General features: G+C 42.0%; 1 protein-coding gene across 1 annotated transcript in view; it reads left to right on the top strand.

The window, feature by feature from the left end:
- Positions 1 to 23,550, top strand: part of PIWIL4 (piwi like RNA-mediated gene silencing 4) — a 50,206-nt gene extending 26,656 nt beyond the window's left edge. Inside the window, exons 11-20 of the mRNA XM_025419264.3 lie at positions 4,808 to 4,919; positions 7,816 to 8,000; positions 10,421 to 10,493; positions 14,744 to 14,944; positions 16,097 to 16,200; positions 18,415 to 18,485; positions 20,049 to 20,202; positions 21,788 to 21,913; positions 22,025 to 22,172; positions 22,996 to 23,550. Coding sequence (XP_025275049.1) covers positions 4,808 to 4,919; positions 7,816 to 8,000; positions 10,421 to 10,493; positions 14,744 to 14,944; positions 16,097 to 16,200; positions 18,415 to 18,485; positions 20,049 to 20,202; positions 21,788 to 21,913; positions 22,025 to 22,172; positions 22,996 to 23,112 — 1,291 coding nt within the window. The 3' untranslated portion in view covers positions 23,113 to 23,550. The remainder of the gene's footprint in view (positions 1 to 4,807; positions 4,920 to 7,815; positions 8,001 to 10,420; positions 10,494 to 14,743; positions 14,945 to 16,096; positions 16,201 to 18,414; positions 18,486 to 20,048; positions 20,203 to 21,787; positions 21,914 to 22,024; positions 22,173 to 22,995) is intronic.
- Positions 23,551 to 26,165: the final 2,615 nt, after the last annotated feature.

Below are 26,165 nucleotides of genomic sequence, written 5' to 3'. Positions count from 1 at the left end.
ACATTTGTTATAAATGTTTAGAACAAGAAGAGCTTGTTGGCTTCTAGAAAGCCTACTGACATATGTCTGTTTTTTCACAGTGTGTACTCATCCTGACAATAAGAACAATTATTTCAGAAAACACTTCCATACAACATTTCATAAAACAATAATTAGTTGGTCTGTAGGTCACCATAAATGTTATCTTCTGCTGTCTCTCTCTCTTTCTCTCTCTCTCATTTCTGAACTCCAAACATATGTACACTATATTTGAGTTCTTTCCAGTTTTTTTTTTTTTTTTTTCTTTCCAGTTTTTGAATGGATGCTTGTATTGCGATGTATTTCCCCCTTAGGACTGCTTTTGCTGCATCCCAAAGATTTTGAACGGTTGTATCTTCATTCTCATTAGTTTCCATAAATCTTTTTAATTCTTCCTTAATTTCCTGGTTGACCCTTTTATCTTTTAGCAGGATGGTCCTTAACCTCCATGTGTTTGAGGTCCTTCCAAACTTCTTGTTGTGATTTAGTTCTAATTTCAAGGCATTATGGTCCGAGAATATGCAGGGGACAATCCCAATCTTTTGGTATCGGTTCAGACCCGATTTGTGACCCAATATGTGGTCTATTCTGGAGAAAGTTCCATGTGCGCTTGAGAAGAATGTGTATTCAGTTGAGTTTGGATGTAAAGTTCTGTAGATATCTGTGAAATCCATCTGGTCCAGTGTATCATTTAAAGCTCTCGTTTCTTTGGAGATGTTTTGCTTAGAAGACCTATCGAGTATAGAAAGAGCTAGATTGAAGTCACCAAGTATAAGTGTATTATTATCTAAGTATTTCTTCACTTTGGTTAATAATTGATTTATATATTTGGCAGCTCCCACATTCGGAGCATATATATTGAGGATTGTTAAGTCCTCTTGTTGAATAGATCCTTTAAGTATGATATAGTGTCCCTCTTCATCTCTCACTACAGTCTTTGGGGTAAATTTTAGTTTATCTGATAGAAGGATGGCTACCCCTGCTTTCTTTTGAGGACCATTCGAATGGTAAATGGTTCTCCAACCTTTTATTTTCAGGCTGTAGGTGTCCTTCTGTCTAAAATGAGTCTCTTGTAGACAGCAAATAGATGGGTCCTGCTTTTTTATCCAGTCTGAAACCCTGCGCCTTTTGATGGGGTCATTAAGCCCGTTCACATTCAGAGTTACTATTGAGAGATATGAGTTCAGTGTCATCATGATATCTATTCAGTCTTTGTTTTTGTGGACTGTTCCACTGAACTTCTTCTTAAAGGGGAATTTTAAGAGGCCCCCTTAAAATTTCTTGCAGAGCTGGTTTGGAGGTCACATATTCTTTTAGTTGCTGCCTGTCTTGGAAGCTCTTTATCTCTCCTTCCATTTTGAATGAGAGCCTTGCTGGATAAAGTATTCTTGGTTGCATGTTCTTCTCATTTAGGACCCTGAATATATCCTGCCAGCCCTTTCTGGCCTGCCAGGTCTCTGTGGAGAGGTCTGCTGTTACCCTAATACTCCTCCCCATAAAAGTCAGGGATTTCTTGTCTCTTGCTGCTTTAAGGATCTTCTCTTTATCTTTGGAATTTGCAAGCTTCACAATTAAATGTCGAGGTGTTGAACGGTTTTTATTGATTTTAGGGGGGGATCTCTCTATTTCCTGGATCTGAATGCCTGTTTCCCTTCCCAGATTAGGAAAGTTTTCAGCTAGAATTTGTTCAAATACATATTCTGGCCCTCTGTCCCTTTCGGCGCCCTCGGGAACCCCAATTAAACGTAGGTTTTTCTTCCTCAGGCTGTCGTTTATTTCCCTTAATCTATCTTCATGGTCTTTTAATTGTTTGTCTCTTTTTTCCTCAGTTTCCCTCTTTGCTATCAACTTGTCTTCTAGGTCACTCACTCGTTCTTCCACCTCGTTAACCCTCGTCGTTAGGACTTCTAGTTTGGATTGCATCTCATTCAATTGATTTTTAATTTCTGCCTGATTAGCTCTAAATTCTGCAGTCATGAAGTCTCTTGAGTCCTTTATACTTTTTTCTAGAGCCACCAGTAGGTGTATAATAGTGCTTCTGAATTGGCTTTCTGACATTGAATTGTAATCCAGATTTTGTAACTCTGTGGGAGAGAGGACTGTTTCTGATTCTTTCTTTTGAGGTGAGGTTTTCCTTCTAGTCATTTTGCTCAGTGCAGAGTGGCCAAAAGCAAGTTGTATTGGGAAAAAGAGAAAAAGAGAGGAGAGAAAGAAGGAAAGAAAAGAGAAAGAGAAAAAAAAAGGGAAGAAAAAGAAATAAAAAACGAAAAAAAAAAAGAAAAAGAGAAAGAAAAAGAAAGGAGAAAAAAAGGGGGTGGGGGAAGGAAACAAATCAAAAAGCAAAACAAAACCAAAACAAAAAAAAACAAACAAAAAAAGAACCACCGGGGAGTATCTTCTGATTCTGTGTTCTTTAAGTCCCTTGGCTTCTCCTGGAAGTTGTCAGTCTAGCTGGTGTTCTGGGGGAGGGGCCTGTTGTGCTGATTCTCAGGTGTTCGCAGTTGGGGGAGCTGCTGTGCCCCTGCCTGGTGCAGGGCTCAGTGGGGGTTGTTTGCCCCGTGAGGCCGCAGGAGGAACAGCCCCAGTGGCGGGGCAGCTCTGGAAACCTGGATTCAGCTCCGGCAGGAACTCCGTCTGCAGGGCCTGGAGGCTCCGGGGCGGGGCCGCTGATCTGCTCAGCTGGGGCAGGAGCGTCCTCGCTGTCCTGGGCCCTCCCGGCCTCTGCCTGTCCCGGGGGAGGCGGGCGGGATCCTGGGCTGTGTCCCGGCGCCCTGTGCTCCGGAGCCTGCGCTGGTGGATTCGCGCTCCCGGGCCGCGCAGCCCCTTCCGCGGAGCTGCCGCCCAAGCCCCTCCGAGCTGCTCCTGGAACCGCGCAGCCCCCTCCGCACGGAGCCTCTTCCTCCGCCCGAGCCCCTCCGAGCTGCTCCGGGTCCCGCCGTGCGCGCTGCAGCCCTTAGGGAGCTCGGCGCACTCTCCTGGGCGCGCAGTTGCTGTTACTGTCCCCGGGAGCCCGAGGGCATCCTCGCCCTCCCGGGTCCTGCTCCACCTCCCTGGAGCCCCTTTCCGCCCGGGAAGGTCGGTGCAGCTCCTGCTCCTCCGGGACGGGGCTCTCCTGTCCTGGGGACACTCGCCCCGGCCTCAGCCCGGCTCCTCGCGGGGCCCCTCCCCCTTGGAGGCCTTTGTTCCTTTATTTCTTTTTCCCCGTCTTCCTACCTTGATAGATGCGCGAACTCTTCTCACTGTAGCATTCCAGCTGGTCTCTCTTTGAATCTCAGGCCGAATTCATAGATTTTCAGGATAATTTGAAGGTTTTCTAGGTAGTTTGGTGGAGACAGGTGATTTGGAGACCCTACTCTTCCGCCATCTTGCTTCATTCTCCTTATGGCTACACTTTATATCATTTTTCCTGGACATCCCCCAGACTTACACCTACTTGAGACATTTCCTGGTTCTCTCCCCTTATTCCAGGCTGTGGATTACTCTTCCTGAAATCACTCCTTGCCACCTTTCAGGAATCCCATTTATTTCAACCCAGTTTCTTGACCGGTGATCACTTCACCCATTTCCTCTTGGGCAGATAGTATCTGAAGCAAAATAATTAATTCAAAGTATTAGTGTGACCAGTCCAGACTTAGCATTAATAGGTGGAAATAATGAGCTGTTGCAGAAATTCCATGTGAAGAGATTTGAGCTCCCCTAAAAAGAGAGGGGAGGCTTTAGTAGGTAAAGCATGAGTCTCATCAGTCTTTTTAGTGAGTGCCGGCTTCCATGATGGAGGCCAGGAGGCAAAATCTGTATGGTTGCTCTCCTGAAGGAATTTATAGCTTAACAAAAATGAAAATATATCATAATCTAATGAGATTATACTCAACTATGATTAAGGTTTACTATGTTATAAACTCAAAGGGCTATACAAATATAAAGCAGTTATTTTTTTTAAAGATTTTATTTATTTATTAATGAGAGACAGAGAGAGAGAGAGAGAGAGGCAGAGACACAGGCAGAGGGAGGAGCAGGCTCTATGGAGGGAGCCTGACATGGGGCTCGATCCCAGGTCTCCAGGATCACGCCCTGGGCTGAAGGCGGCGCTAAACCACTGAGCCACCCGGGCTGCCCTAAAGCAGTTATTATTGCTCATACTAACATTCTCATGATCTTTCTGGTGCCCTGTCTATCCTACCAACCTTCTGAAGCCTAAGTCAGTATATTCCCTTCCTTTGTCATCTTTCATCCACTCCTAAGCCAACTAATTCAGATATTCCCAGAAGACCTCTCCACAGACAGAAACTCCATAATATCTCTTTATTGACAAGTTTATTTTCAGGAAAAATGTCTCACATTTATTGAGCATTTAGAATTGCCAGGCTCTGTGGTAGCAGTTTGCATGTGTTGTCAGCTTAATCCTTAGGTCAATCCTCTGAAGTAAGTAGGCTTATTATCCCTATATTTTGCCAATAAGGACACCATAGCTTTAAAAGATTTGAGTCTTAAGGTCACATATTATGAAATGTCAAGACTAGGAGTTAAACCTTGGTCTGGCTTACAGGCCCTTTTTGCTAACCAGTGTGTCACACTGGAAACCTCCTTCATGACTGACAATCCCAAATGGGTTCAGTTGTCCCATCATTCTTTTGAGCAAGAGAAAAAAATGGTGAGTAGAAACAGAAGTCAGGAACTAAAAAAAAAAATAGTCTCCGAATAATTTAGTAAGTTATAATTCTATCTCTAATGATTAAAATTCTTTAGAAAATAAGCACTTTAATGATTTAAAACTCAACTCTATCAACAGAAACAAGTATGCTCGTTTTGAGCTGGAGACCTGGGGGCTGCATTTTGGATGCCAGATGTCTCTGACTGGGCGGGTTTTGCCTTCAGAAAAAATATTAATGCAAGACCATGTAGTAAGTGCTGTGATTCTATTTTCATTTAAAAGTATTTGCTTGAGTGTGTGTAAGTTTGATCATATGCATGAGTGACTAGTGGGCTTGTAATATTCATTTGGTTTCTCCATGGCCATGGCCATGTCCATGTCCTCCCCTTGTCCTAAAACCTTGAGGTCCCTTCTGTTTTCCTTCTCAATCTGAGTGTATTTGCAAAGGCTTAGCAGTACCCATTGGACATGATTTAGGTCAGTGTGGTGTGGTTTCTCATTTAAAGATGCATTAGAAAAATTGTATTTCAAGCTATGACAATTTTTTTTTCAAGATTTTATTTATTTATGAGAGACACACACGGGGCGGGGGGGGCGGGTGGTGGTCAGAGACACAGGCAGAGGGAGAAGCAGGCTCCATGCAGGGAGCCTGATGTGGGACTCAATCCCAGGACTCCAGGCTCAGGCCCTGGGCTGAAGGCAGATGCTAAACCACTGAGCCACCCAGGCTGCCCTTAAGCTATGACAATTAAAACATGCTCACATATTATTAGGTGTTGTAGTACTCTTGTGTCACAAAAAAAAGAAAAAAAAAGAAGAAGAAAGAAAGAAAAGAAAAAGAAAGAAAGAAAGAAAGAAAGAAAGAAAGAAAGAAAGAAAGAAAGAAAGAAAGAAAGAAAGAAGAAGGAAGGAAGGAAGGAAGGAAGGAAGGAAGGAAGGAAGGAAGGAAGGAAGCAAACTTGTAGCAACTGAGAAAATGTTTTAACTGGTTAGGGTTAAGTCCAATAGACTAGGTTTCCTGATAGGAGGGTTCTTTCCTCCCAAATTCCCCCTAAAGTAAAATGCTGCTTGGTTGGCATCAAACATGAATGTGTGCAGAGCCCATCCCCAGCTATAGCATTTAGGGAGAGAGAGCCAGCCTGAAGAGACACATCTCTTTCAGGCTTCAGTTGAAGCCATTTTGTATTTTATACAAAAATGGTGCATTATCTTTCTACTTTCCCCTTTGTTTTGCCCATTTTTTAAAAAAGAGTTTATTTATTCATGAGGAGAGGCAGAGACACAGGCAGAAGGAGAAGCAGGATCCTTGCAGGGATCCTGATGCAGGACTTGATCCCAGGACCCTGGGATCATGACCTGAGCCAAAGGCAGATGTTCAACCACTGAGCCAACCAGGTATCCCTGTTTTGCTGATTTTAAAAGCCAATTATGTATCATTTCATTTTTAAAGGCCCTCTTCTCACCTTTACCTGGTATAATTAGCTGACATGTGTAACAAATGTAACTGAGCAACGAAAGTTTCGTGTTGGTGGCATGGGAATTTTTCATCATTTCTTTTGTATATTCTATCCAAGTTGCCAAAAACCTCATTGGAGAAGCTGAGGAAAAACTACTTTGAAAAACAAAACAGAAACAAAGTTTGTAAAGTACCAAAAAACAAGCCTCCTTTTAATAAAGATTTTGGTCAGGAGTCAATAAAGAGAAGCTCAGTTTCAGTTCTACATATGAAGCGGGGTATAAATATTTAATATAATTTGTCTCATCATCTCTGTAAGCAAAATCCTATTTCTCAGAGCTTCTTTGGTGTATCTTTGAGCATGGAAACAGTTCTTAGGAGAAGGAGCACTAAAATGGGAGAACTCGCACCCTGGCGGTGGTCGTGGCCGGCAAGAGCTGTCTCGAGATGTTTGCTTTTCTGAAATTGGATTCTAGGAACTGAGTAGATTAAAGGGTCTCAGGCCTCAGAGTGCCTTGAACAGTTGTCCTGGGGCTCCCACCAGCCCGTAGCAAGTAGGAGTGTCGGTGAGAATGAATGAGAATGAACCGTGACTCCAGAGAGAATCATCAAAGGAGGGCTGACCCTTCCTTCTTTACATTTGCCTCCTGGACCTGAGTCCCTGCCTGGCCACCTAGTGAGAGTGCCTGTGGTTGGATTTCAGAGTGCTTGGTGGAAAGTACCCTGATGGCAACCCCAGGAGGATCAATCTAAATCTATCACTGGGCACCAACTGGCTACATAATCTCTCTCAGCCATAGCTTTGGAGTCTATAAAACTACCGGATTATAATACTTCTTACATTCATGTGCTGATGAGTGAATGGGAACATGTTAACATGTAGATTCTGAGTCAGTAGGTCTGGAATGGGGCCCAGGACTCTGCATTTCTAACAAGCTCTCAGGAGATAGCCATGCTGAGTAGCAAGGGATTCCGTTACACTGTGATCCTTTTAGATTCTAACAGGGGCCCTTCCTGGCTCACTAAACCAAAGACATTTCCATTCAATTCTGGTCCGTGGATAAAAGCAGAAGGGTACTAACCCATCTAAAGTCTCCCCTCTTCGGTGCAGGGAACTGAGTTTTCCTGGTCACCCTGGTGGGGGCAGGGGAGACCATCCAAGAATGAGAAAGGAGCTTGTGCCCTGGCCCCATCTTTGCTCCTAGACATAGCTACCCCTAGCAGAATGTATGTTCATAACTGCCCTGTAGCGTTGGTTAGTGTAGTTTGATGAGCTAGATTATCAACAGTCAGCACTTTCTCTTTGAGGTAGCTTTATGCCTAAAGAGACTGAATTAGGCCACTTGCCTGAGACATTCTTATTAAAGGTCATCGATCTTAGAGCTGGAAGGGAACCTAGAGGTCTTTGAATCGGACATCTTTCTTTGCACACTGTGGAGGCCCACGAGGTAGAGACCTGCCCAACCACCTGCAGCCAGGGAGTGGCCGACCTGTGGTCATGCTCAGATCCAGGAAGCCCATGGATTCTGTCCAAACGTGCAGTGCTTGGATCAGTGTTTTAAGTCTGTGAATAGCCAACTGTACTGTGTAGTTCTCTTAACGACAAATGTGCACCATCTTCATGCTATCTTTATTTAACTGCTCTCTGAATAAATGTCTTCAACCCTTTCACAATCATTGTTTTTCGCAGTGTCAACCTGTGTCTGCTGCTGAGTGGTCCAAGGACATGCGGAATTGCAAGATTTTAAGTGCACGGCCTTTGAATAAGTGGTTGATTATATGTAGCAACAGAGATAAAAATGTGGCTGAGGACTTTTTGCACTGCCTGAGAAGAGCTGGAAGTTCCATGGGATTTAATGTGGACTACCCCAAAAAGTGAGAATACGCAGGAAATCATCCCAACTATTTTCATATATTAATTTGGTTTAGTTAGAAGATCAGAAATGGTGGTTCATGTAGCTACAAAAGCTTTATCTCAGTAAACTTTCCTAATATAAAGTACAAAGAGAATAGTTATAAGTAGATAGATTTTGCAGTGACTAAATTTTTATACAGTTAAAATATATTTTATGTTGATCTTTGTAAAACTGTTTTCACAGTTCTTTCGGCAATAGTCTCATTAGCCTAATCTCTTCAGTACTAGTTGGGGCATAAATCCTGAATGAATCCATTCATTAGCTTTTTCCCCTTACTTCTTTCATATCAATTATTTATAAAACTTAACAGCAAACAGGATATTGAAAAATATAAAAGTTGCATTTCCTAACTTACTTGATACATTTTATGCTTTAAAATTTAACATAAAAATAGACTGAAATAAGCTTTTCTGATTCTCTTACTGTAGTATAAGACTATTTAGATAGTTTTCTGATAAAAGCAAGGGCATTTAGTCTTTGAACATTTATTGAGTGTCTACTGTATACTAGAGACTATGCCATTTGCTGGGGATGAGAAAGAGAAATAAATCTCTGTCAGTTTAGAACACAATCACTCAAAGTTGGATATTGTTTGCTTTAGAATAGCAATAAGTTTGGTCATGCTTCAACTTATTGAGCTTGATATGCTTAATAAGGAGGAATGCATACTTCTTTTGGTTGCTGTTATAGTGGAGGGGCAAATGTCCTAATTGGCAAGGGGGGACGTTATTCTTTAAATATGTGGTTACTAATTAATTACATCAGCAGTGCAAGCATTGTTGAAAACCACAGATCCCCCCTAAAGTCTCATTTTACACTGTAGTTTAGAATGCTCCTCTTATCACATCTGTTAACAAATTGCCTGGTTTCGGTTTCACCTGCTCTAATTTCTCTTAACCCAGCAGCTAAAAAAAGCAGGAAAAGATTAATGGAAGAACCTAGAGTCACAGACCCTGGGACAACAGCACAGGCTCTTTCTTACATGAATTCCATGAATGAACCCTATGCTATGTTCTATTCTTAGCCTGTTTTATTTAAAAGCCCATATTTTATTCCATCTTTTTTCTTTCCCATGAAGTATCCATTTACCAGTTTATTTATTTCAGAGAGAAGAGTGAGAGAGCTGGGTGGGGACGGGCAGAGGGAGAAAGAGAATTTTTTATAAAGATTTTATTTATTTGAGAGAGTGAGTGAGTGAACAAGAGAGAGAAAACACGAGCTGAGGGAGGGGCACAGAGGCAGAGGGAGAAGCAGACCCCCCACTCAGCAGGGAGCCCAACATAGGGCTCGATTCTGGGACTCAGGATCATGACCAGAGCCGAAGGGAGATGCTTAACTGAGCCACACAGGTGCCACCAGAAAGAGGGAATGAGAGAATCTTTTTTTTTTTTTTTTTTTTTTTTTTTGGAATGAGAGAATCTTAAGCAGACTCCTTGCTCAGCACAGAGACCAATGAGGGGCTTGATCTCATCACCCTGAGATCATGACACGAGCCAAAATCAAGAGCCAGGTGTTTAACCGACTGAGCCACCCAGGTGCCCTTTCCCTCTTAGATTGATGTGCAAAGTTCCTCCCATCTGAAACATTTGCCTGATGAATTTGGAAAGAATGGACAGTAAGATGGCTGTTGAGTCAGCCTGCAAGGGGTTGAATTGCCAAAGTCAGAAACGTTTAGTTGTTTTAACAGAGCTGCAGGCCATTCCTGGAGCTTAGAATCAGTGAGCAGGAAACAGTGGTCCTGCCACCTGCTGGGCCAGTTTGAAAAGGCCACTCACTGGGCGTTAGGACCATCCAACCCTATAGACCTATCAGAAGCTGATTCTACATAAAGAAACTGTACCTATTAAGTCCTCTGTGGGAATTATTTCTATAGCATCTGGCCCCTAACATAATGTAATAAGCACAGTACTTGCTGACTGATACAGGCTAAATATCCCACACTCTAAACAAGCGGTCACTAAGGAAAAAAAATCTTTTAGTCTGAACCATTCAGATTAACTGAATAGCTTGGTCCCTTTAGTCTGATGATTTCTGAGACTTTGGAAGTTCTCATGGAGATTCAGTATTAGAGAAATCCTAATCCCAATTTAACTCGAACCAGTTTCAGACGCTTGGTATTGAGACTAGTGATTTTAAAAGCTCATTTGCAACTTCATTTTGAACAACAGAATTATTAATTGTAGGAATTATATATAATTGCAAAAATCACATTTTCCACCAAACTATTTTTAAGCTAATAAAAATGATAATTAAATGTTTTGGTGTTTCTTGTAGGGGAATTATAAAAATCTGTTTGTATGATTTCTAATTCTATGATGATGTGCTACTAAAAAGGGAATTATAGAATTATATATTCTCAAAACTAATCTTTTTATGTAGCATAAAAGTTCAAGAAAATCCAGCTGCATTCCTTAGCGCTCTACAGAAACATGTTGATCCTGATGTTCAGTTGGTAAGTATAGATCATTTTTTTTTGATGTATAATTTTTACTTTTTCTCTATGTCTCATAGTCTTCTTTCCCTGGAAGAAGGAAGTGAGCATATTGTCCCATGATATGTTTGCAAATTGCTCTGCATTTCCCCAAGAACCCAAGAAAGTATTAATCTTAGTATTTTAGTCAATATTTTGTTTCATTTTCATATTTATAATATTAATTTTTAAATACCTGTTTTTGCCCCTGTTGCATCCTCTTAGATGTCTACATATTTTTCACTTGCTGAGGGGTCATCTTTTATTCATGATTTAAGATACAGTGACTCCCACTGTATCCCATAAATACTGGGCCCCCAGTGTTTCAGTGGATTCTTGGAGGGTTTGGGTTTTTCCATGTCACCTGTGGCTGCTTCCTCTGGATTCTCGTTCTCTTTCATGAATGCCATTCCCCTGCACTGCGTCAGCTCCACAGCTGCCTCATTACAAAGAATTGTGTGTGTGCACGAGTGTAGCTGACTTTGCAGAAGGTTTGGGGCCAAGGCATGATTACGGCACACCCCAACATTCTAGAGGAGTTAAAATCACCATCCTTGTTCTTAAGAATCTCTCAGCCATTCCTCCTTCTTGGAAATGCTTCCTCTTCTCCCAGACCCCAGCCTTTCACTGCACTGTAGTGTCTTACCTCCATAGCTCATGCATCTGGACTCCCAGCATTCTTCTCTGCATGTCCTGCAGAGCAGCTTAGCCATCTCTTTTAGTTGGACACAAAGAAAGGCCCATAAGGATGTTATACTAAACAAAAGGAACTTTAACCCTAAGAGCATTTTTTTTCTTAAAAATAAACTTAACAGAAAGATCGTAAGAATCTTACGATCTTACGATATATATCCTTCATCCAGATTCTCCAATTGTTGACATTTTATTATATTTGTTTTATTGTTTCTTTCCTTCCTATATCTGTCTATCTATCTATCTATCTATCTATCTATCTATCTATCTATCTATCATCTTTTTTCTTGAGCCATTTGAGACTGGCTACAGAAATGCCCATTGCCCTTGAATACTTTAGTGCATAATCTCTACAGACAAGGTCACTCTCCTACAGAACCATAGGACAACCATCAAAATCCAGAAACAGTAAGACCAGCTAATCCACAGACTCCATTCACATTTCTCGATTTGTCCTCAAAATGTCCTCTCTAGTAAAAAGATCTAATGCATTGTAATTAGTTGTCCTGTCTCTTTAGACTCTCCTTCAATCTGGAACAGTTTTATAGTTTTTAATGACCTTCCAATTTTGAAGAGTATAGACCACTTATTGTATATAATGTCCCTCAATCTGGGTTTGTCTGATGTTTCCTTATAATTCAGTTCAGGTTATGCACTTTTGGCAGGAGTATCACAGTAATGATTCTGTGTTCTTAATGTGTCCTACCAGGAGGCACCCCATTAATTAATTAAGGTGGTATCTGCCAAGTTTCTCCGTTGTACATTTACTCTTCTCTTTGCAATTAATCAGATGTTTTTGTTTTTTGTAGGGAGATACTTGAGACTGTAAATATCCTGTTTCTCATCAAACTTTTACCTGCTAGTTTTAGGATCCATTGATAATTCTTACCTGAACCCATTATTGCTATGGTGATTGCCAAATGGTGGCTTCCTAGTTTCATACATTTAGTATGTAGCATTGTATTTCCTTCTACAATAAGTAGGTAGCATTATGTTATAAGTAAGACTTTTCTCTTCTCCCCATTTCTTTATTTATATCAGTATAGATTCATGGTTTTCTATTTTACCAGCTTCTAATCTATTTCTACTATTATTTATTTTGATGTCCAATTGTTCTTGATTTTGTTAATGGGAGACCCACCCATTCAGGTTGGCTTCTGTGTCTTTTTGACATGTCCCCATCTTTTCTGGGGACATTTCTTTACTGTCTGGGACAGTAAGGTATTCCAATTTAATCTTGAAGTTTTACTGCCCAGCTCTGGAATTAGATATTTCTCCAATGAACTGTGATCCTTTTGATAGAAAACAAAATCTGGGCAACTGAATGTGCTTACTTGTTTACTGCCCAGCTCTGGAATTAGATATTTCTCCAATGAACTGTGATCCTTTTGATAGAAAACAAAATCTGGGCAACTGAATGTGCTTACTTGTCACTGCTCCTAGGCTTTCTCAATGGGCAAAGCTAGGAATATGTGTAGCATATGTCTACATACGTACTCATATACAGTTGACCCTTGAACAGTATAGGGTTTAGTTAGGGGGTACAGGCCCTTGCACAGCCAAAAATCTCCATATGACTTTTGACTCCTACAAAATTTAATTTCTATAGCCAACTGTTGACTGGAAGCCTTATAACATAGTTGATTAACACATATTTTGTACTTTATATATGCCATATACTGTATTCTTACAATAAAGTAGGCTAGAGAAAAGAAAATGTTAAGAAAACCGTAAGGAAGAGGAGATACGTTTACAGTACTGGACTATATTTATCCAAAAAATCTGCATATAAATAAACTTGCACAGTTTATTTATTTATTTTTAAAGATTTTATTTATTTATTCATGAGATACACAGAGAGAGGGAGAGAGAGGCAGAGACACAGGCAGAGGGAGAAGCAGGCTCCATGCAGGGAGCCTGACGTGGGACTCGATCCCGGGTCTCCAGGATCATGCCCTGGGCCAAAGGCAGGCACTAAACTGCTGAGCCACCCAGGGATCCCCATACTTGCACAGTTTAAACCTGTGTTGTTCAAGGGCCAACTGTTCGTACATATACACTTACATCCATGTTATTACCACGTGTGTCTATGTATTTGTTAAAATCGTGTTTGATGGGCGGCCCCGGTGGCTCAGTGGTTTAGCGCCACCTTCAGTCCGGGGCATGATCCTGGAGACTTGGGATCGAGACCCACGTCAGGCTCCCTGCATGGAGCCTGCTTCTCCCTCTGCCTGTGTCTCTGCCTCTCTCTCTCTCTCTGTCTCTGTGTGTGTGTCTCTCATGAATAAAATAAAATCTTTAAAAAACAAAACAAAACAAAAACGTGTTGCAACTCCAGTTCCAATCCAACACCACAGGGAAGTGTTCCCGTATCCATATTAGTACATATTGTTCCCCCATCTCTACTGGGGGAAGCATGGCTCCTGTTATTCACATATCACTTACACCTCCATCCCCCTCACAGGCAACCAGTCTCACTTGTCTCCGACCTTCTTTTAACCCTAGTCCCCGTTGGACCACTGCCTTGTTCTGTCACCTGCCTTGCCTGGTCCATCATCAGGACCATCACCTGCCTTGCCTGGTCCTTCCATCCTAAATTCATTAGGATGGAAGGAAGGAATACTCCTAAGAGGATTTTGCAGACAAATATATTTCCCTATTTTATATGATTAAGGGTAAATGATTTTAGCCCTTGACATTATGGTATTTTGAACAAATCTATAGGTGAAAAATCACTTTGTTTTCTGCTAATTATGACCATGCCTATTTTTTCTATCATTTGGTGGTTTTGAAGGTAAGGAGTAAAAGATGGAGAAGAGATGCAGGTAGGTCAGGAGAGGCCTTTTGGAGAGAAACACCCAACAAGAAATAGGGACAAAGGAGCCCCTGGGTGGCTCAGTGGTTGAGCATTATTTGGCTCAGGGCGTGATTCCGTGGTGCTGGAATTGAGTCTGGCATTGGCCTCCCCACGGGGAGCCTGCTTCTCCCTCTGCCTATGTGGCTGCCTCTCTCTGTGTGTCTGTCATGGATAAATAAAGTCTTAAAAAAGGGAGAGAGAGAGAGAGAGAGAGAGAGAGAGATGAGAGAAAGGGAAAGCCAAGAGGGATGGGTAGCTTTGAGGTGGGACTGCAGAGTGGATGGCTGAAAAGAGGCATTTCAAATGGTATTGGCCAATGGTCAGTGGCTAAGGGCCATTTAAGACAAGTTTAGTCATGTTAATATTTGCTTCTTCAGAAATTAAGGGCAAGAGATATTTGGAGAATCCACGTATTCATTTTTTTTTTTTTTTGAGAGAGAGCACCCCCATGTGCAAAGGTGGTGGAGAGGGAGAGAGAATCTTAAGCAAACTCCATGCCCAGCACAGAGCCCAGCCCAGGGCTCCTTCTCACAACTGTGAGATTGTGACCTGAGCTGAAATCAAGAGTCAGATGCTTAACTGGCTGAGCCACCCGGGTTCCCCTCAGTTTTTGTAAAGCTACTTCTAAGCATAAGTAAATTGACTTTTTTCTTCCTTTTTTTTTTTTTTTTTTGTCTTTTAGGTAATGTGTATCCTGCCTTCTAATCAGAAGAGCTACTATGATTCCATTAAAAAATATCTGAACTCCTTCTGCCCAGTGCCGAGCCAGTGTGCGCTTACACGGACTTTGAATAAACAGCAGATGATGATGAGCATCGCCACCAGGATTGCCATGCAAATGGCCTGTAAACTCGGAGGCGAACTGTGGGCTGTCGAGATCCCTGTGAGCATTCTGTTATGGTTTTCCTTTTAGGAATCAATCAATCTTTTTATTAATTGAAAAATGACATCAAAGTGGGTGATATTTTCAAATGACCTTGCAAGTATTTGTTTTGTTTGTTGGGTCTGTTGTTTCTCTGTCTGCTCTGGGTTCTGGCAGGACGCAGGACACCACGCAGAAGTTGAGGTGTGGCTCCTGTTCTCCGGGAGCTTCAGGCAAGCTGTTAACAGAACAAATCATGACAGAGAATCTAGGTTGGCACAGACTTGGAGGGACTTGATCTGGAGCCTCCCTGCCACTATAGGAAATCTGTGCTCCATGGTCTCTGCTTTATCAGCTTTCAGCAGCTGCTGGCTGGCTCTCAGAGGAGCTCTGCATCTTAGAGAGGGCCTCCCCAGAGCTCTAATCTTGAACTGTGGTGGGAACTGAGAAATCCTCTTCTCATTCCTCAACTATTGGCCACTGTGGAAGGGAGTGAGGGGATGGGAGGTGAGGGAATGTTGTCCATTCCCTTGCATTTCTGTAACCAGGAGTTTGTGGCAGGCCCCAGTTGCCTCCTTGGAGGGGCATAGATAGCGAACAATGAGGGTCCCTTAGACATCTGAAGAGTGAGGAGTGGACGTCTTCAGATCCCTCCAGCCCAAAGGCCCAGGATAAATGACTGACCACTTTCCCAGACCTCTTGAGCCACTGATGGCACCCACCTCCATAAAGGATGGTAGCTATTTTGCACTACCGTGAGTCTCTCTCTCTTTTTTAAAGATTTTATTTATTTATTCATGAGAGACACACAGCGAAAGGCAGAAACACAAGCAGAGGGAGAAGCAGGCTCTCTGCGGGGAACCTGATATGGGACTTGATCCCAGGACCCAGTGATCACGACCTGAGCCAAAGGCAGATACTCAACCACTGAGCCATCCAGGCGTCCCTCCATTGAGTCTCTTAAACAAAATATGTACCATATTCATCCCTCCATCTTTGAATCTCTTTGGTTTCTGTTTTAATAGTCTGCTTCATCTGGACCCTGGTCTCACTGGCATATAGCTTAACTTAAATAATAACTAGGAACAATTTTTTTTAAAAACTTCATATTAAATCATCGTTTGGGGAAAAGAGGCCCCATTCCATTAAATCATGAAAAATTTACTTTTACAGTTAAAGTCCCTGATGGTGGTCGGGATTGATGTCTGTAAAGATGACTTCAGCAAGGATATGGTGGTGGTTGGATTTGTGGCCAGTATTAACCCCAGAATCACCAGGTACTTTTACAGTTACCCCAACATCTCCTCTAATTATTGTTTGTGATTTAACCCTACAGCAGGAAACAGTTTGTATTCTTCACTTGTTTTAAAAATATGAACACTTTAGTCATAAATTATACTTGCAGATAAAAATGTGATTGATAATATTAAGATAATATGTAGCCTGGTGAAAAAAGTGTATTTATGCAGACTTTAGGACAAGCTATCACTCGTATATCTGTCAAATTTTCCCCAAACTACAGATGATGGAAATTCTTATGTATTTACTTTCTGTGCATCTGCACTGTTTTGGGTCTTGTACCAGGAACTTTACATACATCACGTCAAGCAGCTGAGCTTGGAATCAGATTGCTTGGATTTGTATCCTATTCTGCCACTTGCTTATTCTGTGTCTGACATCTGGCTATTTAAGTTTGCTGTGCCTCACTTGTAGTCACCTGTAAAATGGGGATGACAATGATGCCTATTTCATAGGGCATGTTTGGAAATTACATAAGATAAAGTGCTTAAAACACAGCCTCCCATAGTAATTGCTCAGTACATGCTTGTTGTTATTGACACTTGTAGACGGTTGATGTAGTTGTTCATGCAGCTGTTGAAAACAAGCAGTTTTAGGAATAACTAAACATTAAATACTGACTCCTAGCACTTATTAAATTATGGTTCTTAGACTCGTTTGTCTATTTGCAACTAAGTCATGTGTTTGAGGCTGTAGGAACTCTTTGTGATGTATTTCATTCCTGGATGTAAGCTGTTTGATTCACTCCATTAAATTTGTGGTCAGGTATACATTCAGGATGGTGAGAAACAGGGAAAGTAGCTTCATCCATGTTGTGCGAGATCCCATTAAATGTGTCACTCCGTTAATCAGGCAGATAAAGGACTTCCAGTTTGTTCACCACACTCCTAATTGTGTCATTACTGGCATATATAATAATGAATGTTGGTGTGTACTGACCATTAAGTTATGACTTTCACTCTCCAAGTGCTCTTACTGGATTAATGACTTCAGCAAGAGAACTTCTGAAATTTAAATAAGTTAATCATGTTCACATCTCAAGTCCAAAAGGCTCATCGATAGGAGTCGAAGTTTATGCTTGAGAAATTTTTGAATGTTTTGAAAAATAGATCTGCTAAGCTAATAAATTCCTTTATAATAACATAGTGGCTTCTATTTATTATTGCATATTTTGTGCCAAGTACAGTGCTAATAAGTACTTTACACATTTTATCTAATTTAATTTTTACAACCTTATGAGGTAGTAACTACTTTACCACCTTGCATATTTCCTTGGTACAGACGAGGAAACCGACGTATAGGTTCACATAGCAAAGTCACATGGCTGGTGAGTATATCAGCCAGGATTTGAACCCAACTATGTCTGATGTAGTGGTAGGCTTTAGTTTCTCTTACCAATAAATTGCTTTTGGGGAGGGGAGGCTTTTAATATAATTGTGCTCATATAGCATATACAAAATCATGAGCATTAAGTTTTACTCATAATGTCTATTTCATTTTATTTTGATTGAGGTATAATGACATACAACATTATATCGGTTTCATTGTTCAACATAATGATTCAGTATTTGTACATATTGCAAAATGATCACCACAGTAAGCCTAGTTGATATCATCACGTACAAAGTTATAAAATCCATTTTTCTTGTGATGAGGACTTTCAAGATCTACTCTGTTAGCACCTTTCAAATATACAATACAACATTATTAACTATACTCACCATGGTATTCATTACATCCCCAGGACTTATTTATTTTGTATCAGGAAGTTTTTTTTCTTTTATTTTTTTTCTTTTTTTTTTTTTTGTTTTTTTTCTTTTATCTCCTTCACCCTGCACCCCATTCCCACCCCCTGCCTCTGGTGACCACAGGTCTGCTCTCTGTTTCTATGAGATTTTTTTTCTTGATTTCACATTTAAGTGAGATCATACAATACTTGTTTTTCTGACTTATTTCGCTTGGCATAATGTCCTCAATGTCCATTCATGTCGTCACAAATGGCAAAATTTTATTCTTTTGTATGGTTAAATAGTATTCCAGATGTGTGTGCACACACTCGCCAGTGCTTATCACAGCATCTTTATCTATTCTCCCATCGATGGTTGTTTTCTGTTTCTTCATTTAATCCTAATGCATGTTTATAGTAGACATTGTGAGTTTGAACTTTAATTTTGTTTTTTTTCTCACTTTAGGTGGTTTTCTCGCTGTATTCTTCAGAGAACCACGACTGACGTTGCAGACTGCTTAAAAGTTTTCATGACTGGTACTAAAAGTGTAGCAGTGGGGCGAGGGGATGGGCTCCAAGCACTGTTCTTTCAGTGCATGTGCCTATAGTAGACAAGGTGGTGGAAGCAGACTCCCTAAATCTGCTTGAGTCAACTGTCACCTGGTTGGAGGTTCCCAACACTGTGCCCTGACCCATGCTCATAGATGCTGTAGAATTTACATTTGTCATCTCTGTGTGATAAACAGATAGTCAAGAGGAGGAGGCTTTGTAGCTTTTGATGACTCTGGCAAGCAGTGCAAAGGCCAAAGGAATCTACCCTAGAGAAACAAAGATTGTGACAGAGTGGGGTGAGGTCTAGAATAAGAAGGAGGCCTTTGGGGAGGGGAGAGGAATGCTGGCAGGTGAAGTGTGGCATAGCGGGAGGAGATGGAGAAGGAGGTAGAGGAGGAAGGGTGCCTTCTTCATAGTGGGTTGCAGTGGCAACAGTGTCTGGGGCTCCCATCTCCTCCCCAGCCCTGGTCAGGATCTGGCCTTGCCACTCCCTAGCAGTGTGGTTTATACAATTCACTTCTTTTTCTGATCCAAATTTTCCCATCTATAAACTTTGAGGAGGAGGATAAATATTATTTCCTTTAAAAAGTGAATTTGGTGATATGTGTTGATTATGCCCTTATGTATATGATCATCCTTCTATTAAACTAAAATGAATTTCCTGGACAATAAACTCTCCTAAAAATTGCCCAATATGTACCTGAAAATAATTATTATTATATATATAACTTTGCCCTCACTTCAAAGCTGGGTCCTTATTTTAAGTAGTTATGAAAAGTTTCTGTTGAGTAGGAGTTACTATCTGGTCTCTGCTCTTAAGGCAATTTCTAGTTGTAGTGGGTGGACATGTTTTCAAAGTTCATATTGTCAGTGCAACTTAGAATCTAATTGGGTGAGTCCATGGTAAGAGATGCTTTCAGAACAGCAGCCACGTCCTTTCCTTAAGTTTTCATATTTATGCTCATTAGAGAAGAAAATGACATGAAATTATCCAGTCTTTATCTATTGATAGCATTTAAAGGCTTGAAAAAACTAAATTAGTATTAATTTGGCTTGGGGACTTTGTATTTCTATCGCATGACTTAATTTATTGCTTAAATATTAAAGTTTTACTAAAAAATATATGCTAAGTTTAAGAATATGTTATGCCATAGAAACCACTATGATTCCTCAAATAGCAGAGATGTGGAATGTTCCCTGAAGTTTTTTTTTTTTTTTTAAGATTTTATTTATTTATTCATGAGAGGCACAGAGAGAGAGAGAGGCAGAGACACAGGCAGAGGGAGAAGCAGGCTCCATGCAGGGAGCCCGACGTGGGACTCGATCCCAGGACTCTAGGATCACGCCCTGGGCTGAAGGCAGGCACTGAACCACTAAGCCACCCAGGGATCCCCAAAGTTTTCTATTTTTATATTATTGCAGTTATAACTCCAATTAGAAATTACCCTCTTTTGCAGTGATCTGTAAAAAATTGATTTAAAACATTGAACACTAATGGGGATAGCATTGGAGAAGTCATTCTTTTCTTACCAACAATAAATTCTGCAGGAGCACTCAACAAATGGTACAAGCACAACCATGGTTTGCCAGCACGGATAGTTGTGTACCGGGATGGGGTAGGGGACGGTCAGCTAAAAACACTGATTGAATATGAAGTTCCACAGCTGCTGAGCAGTGTGACAGAAGCAAGTTCAAATACCAGGTACTAAATTAGTGTTCTTCCCCCACACTTGCAATTATAGCACATTGATTATAATTATTAAAATTAATACATGCCAGCATCTTTTTTTTGTCATGCAGTTAAGTTGGGCTCTGTGTCTGCATCATGTGAGTGCAGCCAGATGGATAGACTGCCCCTAGATGGGAGGGTAGGGGCGGGGCGAGCTAGGGGAGGGCACCTGGAGGAGGGCAGGTGTCCTCCAGAGCAGCTGGCTCAGAGAGGAGATTCAGCCGGAAGCCTGCAGGGCTGCTGGCCGGTGAAGATGCTTCATACATATTAATATGCCCTGGGTCTAAATAAACTGTGGTTTCAAATTCAAGACCCAAATCACCCCCCAGGGATAAGGCCAAGGTCAGAGGGAGGTGCTGAAAGGAGTGGGGAGTAGGGCCGGCTGTGCTGCAGATGGAAGTCAGACCACCCTAAACACCTTGCTCCATTGCCACGCTTCTAGATTCAGTGGTGTAGTACATGTTCTCCAGTGAGTATGTCATGTGGCAGGTCTGAGAAATATATGAGAACTGACAGAGGAAGTGGATAATCTCAAATTGGCTTCTTAAAATACTCAGAGAGCGTCTCACTCCAAGCAGAGCACCTCATTCGTCTGTGGGGTGACACCACCATCACCACCAGCAACCAAAGTCACAGCCATGAGCCACAGAAGAGCTGAATTCTGACCTCCCCAGGGACTGGCAGTGAGGAGGGAGCCCATAATGGCTTGGGGGCAGCATAGCCTGCAGCTGCATCCAGACCCTCTTGGCCAAATGCTCTCCCTCCTTGCTGACCTCCAGTAACTGTCTGTTCAGAATCACAAGTATGCGATTTTGGGCTAGCAGGAGCACGTTTAGCAGCTGACGGTGCTAAAGACATCTCTTGCAGTACATCAACTTTTAAAAGTTTCAGTATTGAAAACAAGAATACATTTTTTAAAATAAAACGTTCAAAGTGAAATTCCACCGTAATCTTTGCATCCCAGAGGTTCCTTTGGGAATGATGGCCAGTGTTTGGATTTGGCCTTGGCTTTAGCAAATCCTGACCTTAATCCATAGTCATTCAATATTTGGCTCAAGTGTACATTTGTCCACCCATCCATCCTCCTGGGTGTTTGTCTTGCAGGATTCAGAAGTGATGATTTGAGGAGTAAGAGGGACTGGTGGGTCTCTGCTATTCAGAAATTGAGAAGAAGGGTGAAATGAAATGGGACTATTGCTAACAAAAAGAGGAAAGCTTGTCTCCGTGGAAAATGTTCCTTTAGCGGTGCTCATTGAAGCTCACTGCCCTCCTAACTGTTCCCTCCTTTCCCCTTCATATGATACAAACCAGCCTAGTGACTGGGCATACTGCACTTTTGTGACACGTGAGGACAGTCTCTAGTTTTGAAAACTGTATCTCAGAGGGGAGTTGAGGTTGGAGGTAATTTTGACTTTCTTCATTTTTGCAGTGTTTGTTTAATGAATGGATTTGTTTACCTAGAAATTACCAAAAAAAAAAAAAAAAAAAAAGATGAGTAGAAAGCTGCAAGCTTGGTTTTGTTTTTCTGCATCTTATTTTTTGCCTTTCTGGTTTCAAGCCCCAAACTGTCCGTGATTGTGGTCCGGAAGAAGTGCACGCCACGATTCTTCACAGAAACCGACCGATCCGTGCAGAACCCGCCCCTGGGCACCGTGGTGGACTCAGAAGCAACTCGTCCTGAGTGGCAAGTGCTGTTCCAAAGCCAGTTTCTATCGAAACGGTTGCTCTGTGATCTTCAAGTTAGGGCTCATTCCGTTCGCCTTCTTGCCCACACTCATTCTGCTTTTCTGCTCAGGTACGACTTCTACTTGATCAGTCGGGCTGCCTGCCGGGGAACCGTCAGTCCCACCCACTATAATGTCATCTACGATGACAATGGCTTGAAGCCCGATCACATGCAGAGACTTACGTTCAAACTGTGCCATCTGTACTACAACTGGCCGGTGAGTGACCACCCGGGGACTGCCACTCCATTCACTTTTGTATCCCTACACCCAGCATGATGCCTGACTTCACAAAGGAGGAATGAATGAATGCCATAGCAACCAAGTAGCAATGACTCTTAACATTATGATTATTATTACTAATTTATAACAATATTTATAGTGTCTAGAGGACTTTATTCTGTGCATTATCTTATGCAAATCAGGGTATTGTTATTTCCAAGTTACAGTTGAGGAGGTTGCCGCCAACTCAGACACTGTGTCTGGTAGGGATGTAACCAGACATGTCTGTCCTGTGTTCCTGTGCACAAAGCCAAGGGCTGCTCTCAAGGTCCAAGGCCAAGGTTTGCCCTGAGCCCCTTGGAGCCCCGAGTCACAGGAAATTTAGATCAAGGCTAAGTGTGAGGGCTCCCAACTCCACAAAGCCAGAGGGCCCTCCACCCTGGCTTGCTCCATGAGTCTGTGCTCCCCATAAGTGCTGTTGCCCTTTGTTGTGTGAGTTTAGTTATTGTTTACTCACAAATGCATTCTACAGTGTATGGAATTAGCAGAGGATAAAGGAACATAAAATGCTTTGAAGAACAAGTTAACCTTTTTTTTTTTTAAAGATTTTGTTTATTTAATCATGCATGACACAGAGAGAGAGAGAAGCAGAGATATAGGCAGAAGGAGAAGCAGGCTCCCTGGAGGGAGCCTGATGTGGGAACTCAGTCCCAGGACCCCAGCATCACACCCTGAGCCTAAGGCACATGCTAAACCACTGAGCCACACAAGTGTCCCACAAGTTGATCTCTTAACTGCTATCAATATTTTTTCTCCGCAGGGCCTAATCAGTATCCCAGCCCCCTGCCAGTATGCGCACAAGCTGACCTTTCTGGTGGCCCAGAGCATTCACAAAGAACCAAGTTTGGAATTATCCAACTCTCTCTTCTACCTGTGATGGTGTGAACCATGGGCATCCCTAGATGAGCAGTCTGAGGAGTAGCTGGTATATTTTGTCCAAACCTGCCAGAGGTGTGCAAGTCTGTAATTGGGGAAAGGAGATGGAGCTTAGTTTTAACTTTTGGAAAAACACCCAGCACAATTTCATCTGAAATGGTTCAAAAGAAATGTATATTGTTATATTTTAAAGAGTTCTATGCTGGGAGTAAATTCTCATGCTGTTAAATGGAATTAAAAGGTACCATCATCTGTAAGTAATTCCACAAAGCTAAATATCCTCTAAGAAAGTAAGTGTCTGCATGATGTTTTTGATGTAGGGAAATAGGGTCTCATTCCCACCCAAAATTTTGCAGAGTTTTGTTAAATAATGTCATAGAAAGTTTTGTAGAGTGGTTTAAATAGTTATTAGAAAATAAAGAAAATTCAGAGCATCGCATATTGCATTTAGCGTTATTTGAATTTCGGTCGAAGTTACATGCAAACCTCCTGCTTGGTTTTTAGTAAAGACTTCCCTGCTGCCCACACCACCACCACTCTGAGTGATATTTCTAAGTCAGAACATACCACTTGCTCTCTTGTTGGTACTTTATTTCACTTCAAAGCAAGTGCTCTCATTAATGACCTTGCTTCCCACTGCACTGAGAAAAGAGATTTCACAAGAAGAGAGCAAGAGCGTGCACAGGCCCCTGCCCCTCTCCCCACCCGGGGACCGGGTCTGTGCTCCTTCGGGTACAAAGTCCCATTCCCACTGACCCAGGAAGGGGGCTGCTCTGTGCATTCTCTCCTCTCCCTCTGGCTGCATACCTTCTTCCCTCACACCGGCTCATTCCCAGCATCGTGACACATAGCCTGTTAGTTCTCCCATCTTAAAAACAGAACTACTTCCTCCTGCAGTGACCACCCCATTTCTTTGCTCCTCTTTATAGAAAAACTCAGAAAACTAGTTTATGCCTGATTTATCAAATTCCTTACTCCAATCAGAATTTTGCCACCAGCCACTATATCAAAATTGCTTTTGTTGAGGTCACCAATGACCTCTGCTTTGCTAAACTGGATTGTGGGTTCTTGGGCCTTGCCTTCCTGATGGATCCTAGCATTTGACCCAGTTGGCCATTTCCTCCATCCGAGACACTAGAGTGGCCTCTAGGATAAACACTGTCTCTTCAACTGTATCAGTCCCTCATTCCCTGTCTCCTTTGCTGGCTTCCTCTCCTCTTCTCGTCCTTTTCATGTAAGAATGCCCCTAGGAATAAGAACAGGATTCTGTGTAAAAAATACTTTGAAGGGGAAGGATCATCTGGAAGGCCACATGAAGGGGGGCGCAGGGAGCCACAGGTGCTCTCTGGAGGTGTGAGGTCCCATAAGGTAGCCCTGAGAACACTGTTTCTTTGCAAGTTTTTCCCAGGCCTGATAAAAAGACATCTAACGGTTCAGTTTCAGGAATAATGATAATAACCATTTGTGGGGTTCAGGGTTGGAGGTTAGGACAGTGTGGGCACGGAGCCGAGCACTTTACGTAGACTCTTAATCTCCGCAACAATTGTATCAGGTGCCATCATGACCATTTTACAGGCGATAAAACTGAGGATTCAAGATGCCATGTGGCTCACCAAAGTTTTTCATAAGGTCAATAAATTGTAGAGCTAGAATTTGTCCTCAGGTGTGTTTGACTCCAAAATCTGCGAGATGAACTATAAGACACTGCCTGAATTTCATGTACTGTAAGATTTTCAAAATTTCTCCCTGAGTTCTTAGGTGAGGAAGTGTCTCATATGACTTAAGGTTGGCATTATACCAAGGCGTTCCAGTCCAGAGTGGTTATGTGCTTGATGTTGTTTTCTCCCTTCCAAGTGCGATAATGCTGTAGAGTGCCACCAACCTAGCCGCTGCCTTGTATAAATCAACATGCAGCACTTGGATTAGCAATATAGAGGCCTGCGGAGCTGCTTACTCTTAGCTATGACATACTGCCCAACACCGTGGCCCCTTACCACTTTAGCCCACCAGGGGGCACACAAGAATTGTCATATGGGCAGAGCCTGTTCCCTGCCCCCCCCTCCCCCCACACACACACCCTTGCCCAACGGTGCAAGAGATCCTGGAGGGATAGTCAAGTAATCTCCCAGAGGACAATGTGGGATTAGGAAAATCTTCATTTGTGCTCTGGTTCCAACACTTTTAGCTGTGGAATGTGATAATCTCCCCTCTCTGAAACTCAGTTACCCAATAGGTACTAAGATAAGGGGTTGGTATAGGTCAGTGGTGCTCAACCTTGGAAACAATAGAACTTTCCACATTTATTTATTTATTTTTTAGGTTCGAGAGTGCTTTAATGGGGAGCGCTTCCGGGCAAGGTTCCATGACTCAAGAGAGGTGGCCCGAGTCAGGGAAGTTGCCGAACTTTCCACATTTAAAAGCTTTTTTAAAAAAAATACAAATGTCTAGATCCACCTCCAGAAATAATGATTTAATCAGTCTGACATGAAGCCGGGTCATCTATTTTCAATTCCTGCTGGTGATTCTGCTGGTTAGCCAGGGTTGAAGACTCCTGGTCTGGAGCAGTACTGGGTTGGAATCCCAGAACCACCACTTACTAGCTGTATGATCCTGGTCAAGTTACTTAACCTCTCTGGGCCTCAGTGTATCTACTTGTAAAGACATCTAACAATGTCCACACTGCAGGGTTTTTATAAGGATTATAAATACCAAATCTAAAGTATCTGGCTTCAATAAAGAACAGCTTTATTATTATACCTCATGAGAGGAAAAGAATCCTAGAAATGCCATTTCTAATTCGACTGTTGAATATCTACCCAGGGAAAATGAAAACAGTAATGCAAACTATTGCACTGCTATGTTTATTATAGTATTATTTACAATAGCCATGGAAACAGCGTAAGTGTCCATGAGTAGATGAATGGATAAGGAAAATGTGGTATATATACACAATGGAATATCACACAGCTATAAAAAAGGATGAGATCGCGCCATTTGAGACAACGTGGGTGGAGCTAGAGGGTATTATGCTAAGTGAAATAAGTCAGGCTGAGA

This window comes from Canis lupus, chromosome 21, assembly GCF_003254725.2.
Source record: "Canis lupus dingo isolate Sandy chromosome 21, ASM325472v2, whole genome shotgun sequence".
NCBI lineage: Eukaryota > Metazoa > Chordata > Mammalia > Carnivora > Canidae > Canis > Canis lupus.
Note: the sequence above shows the minus strand (reverse complement) of the source record. Positions and strands in the feature narration are given on the sequence as shown.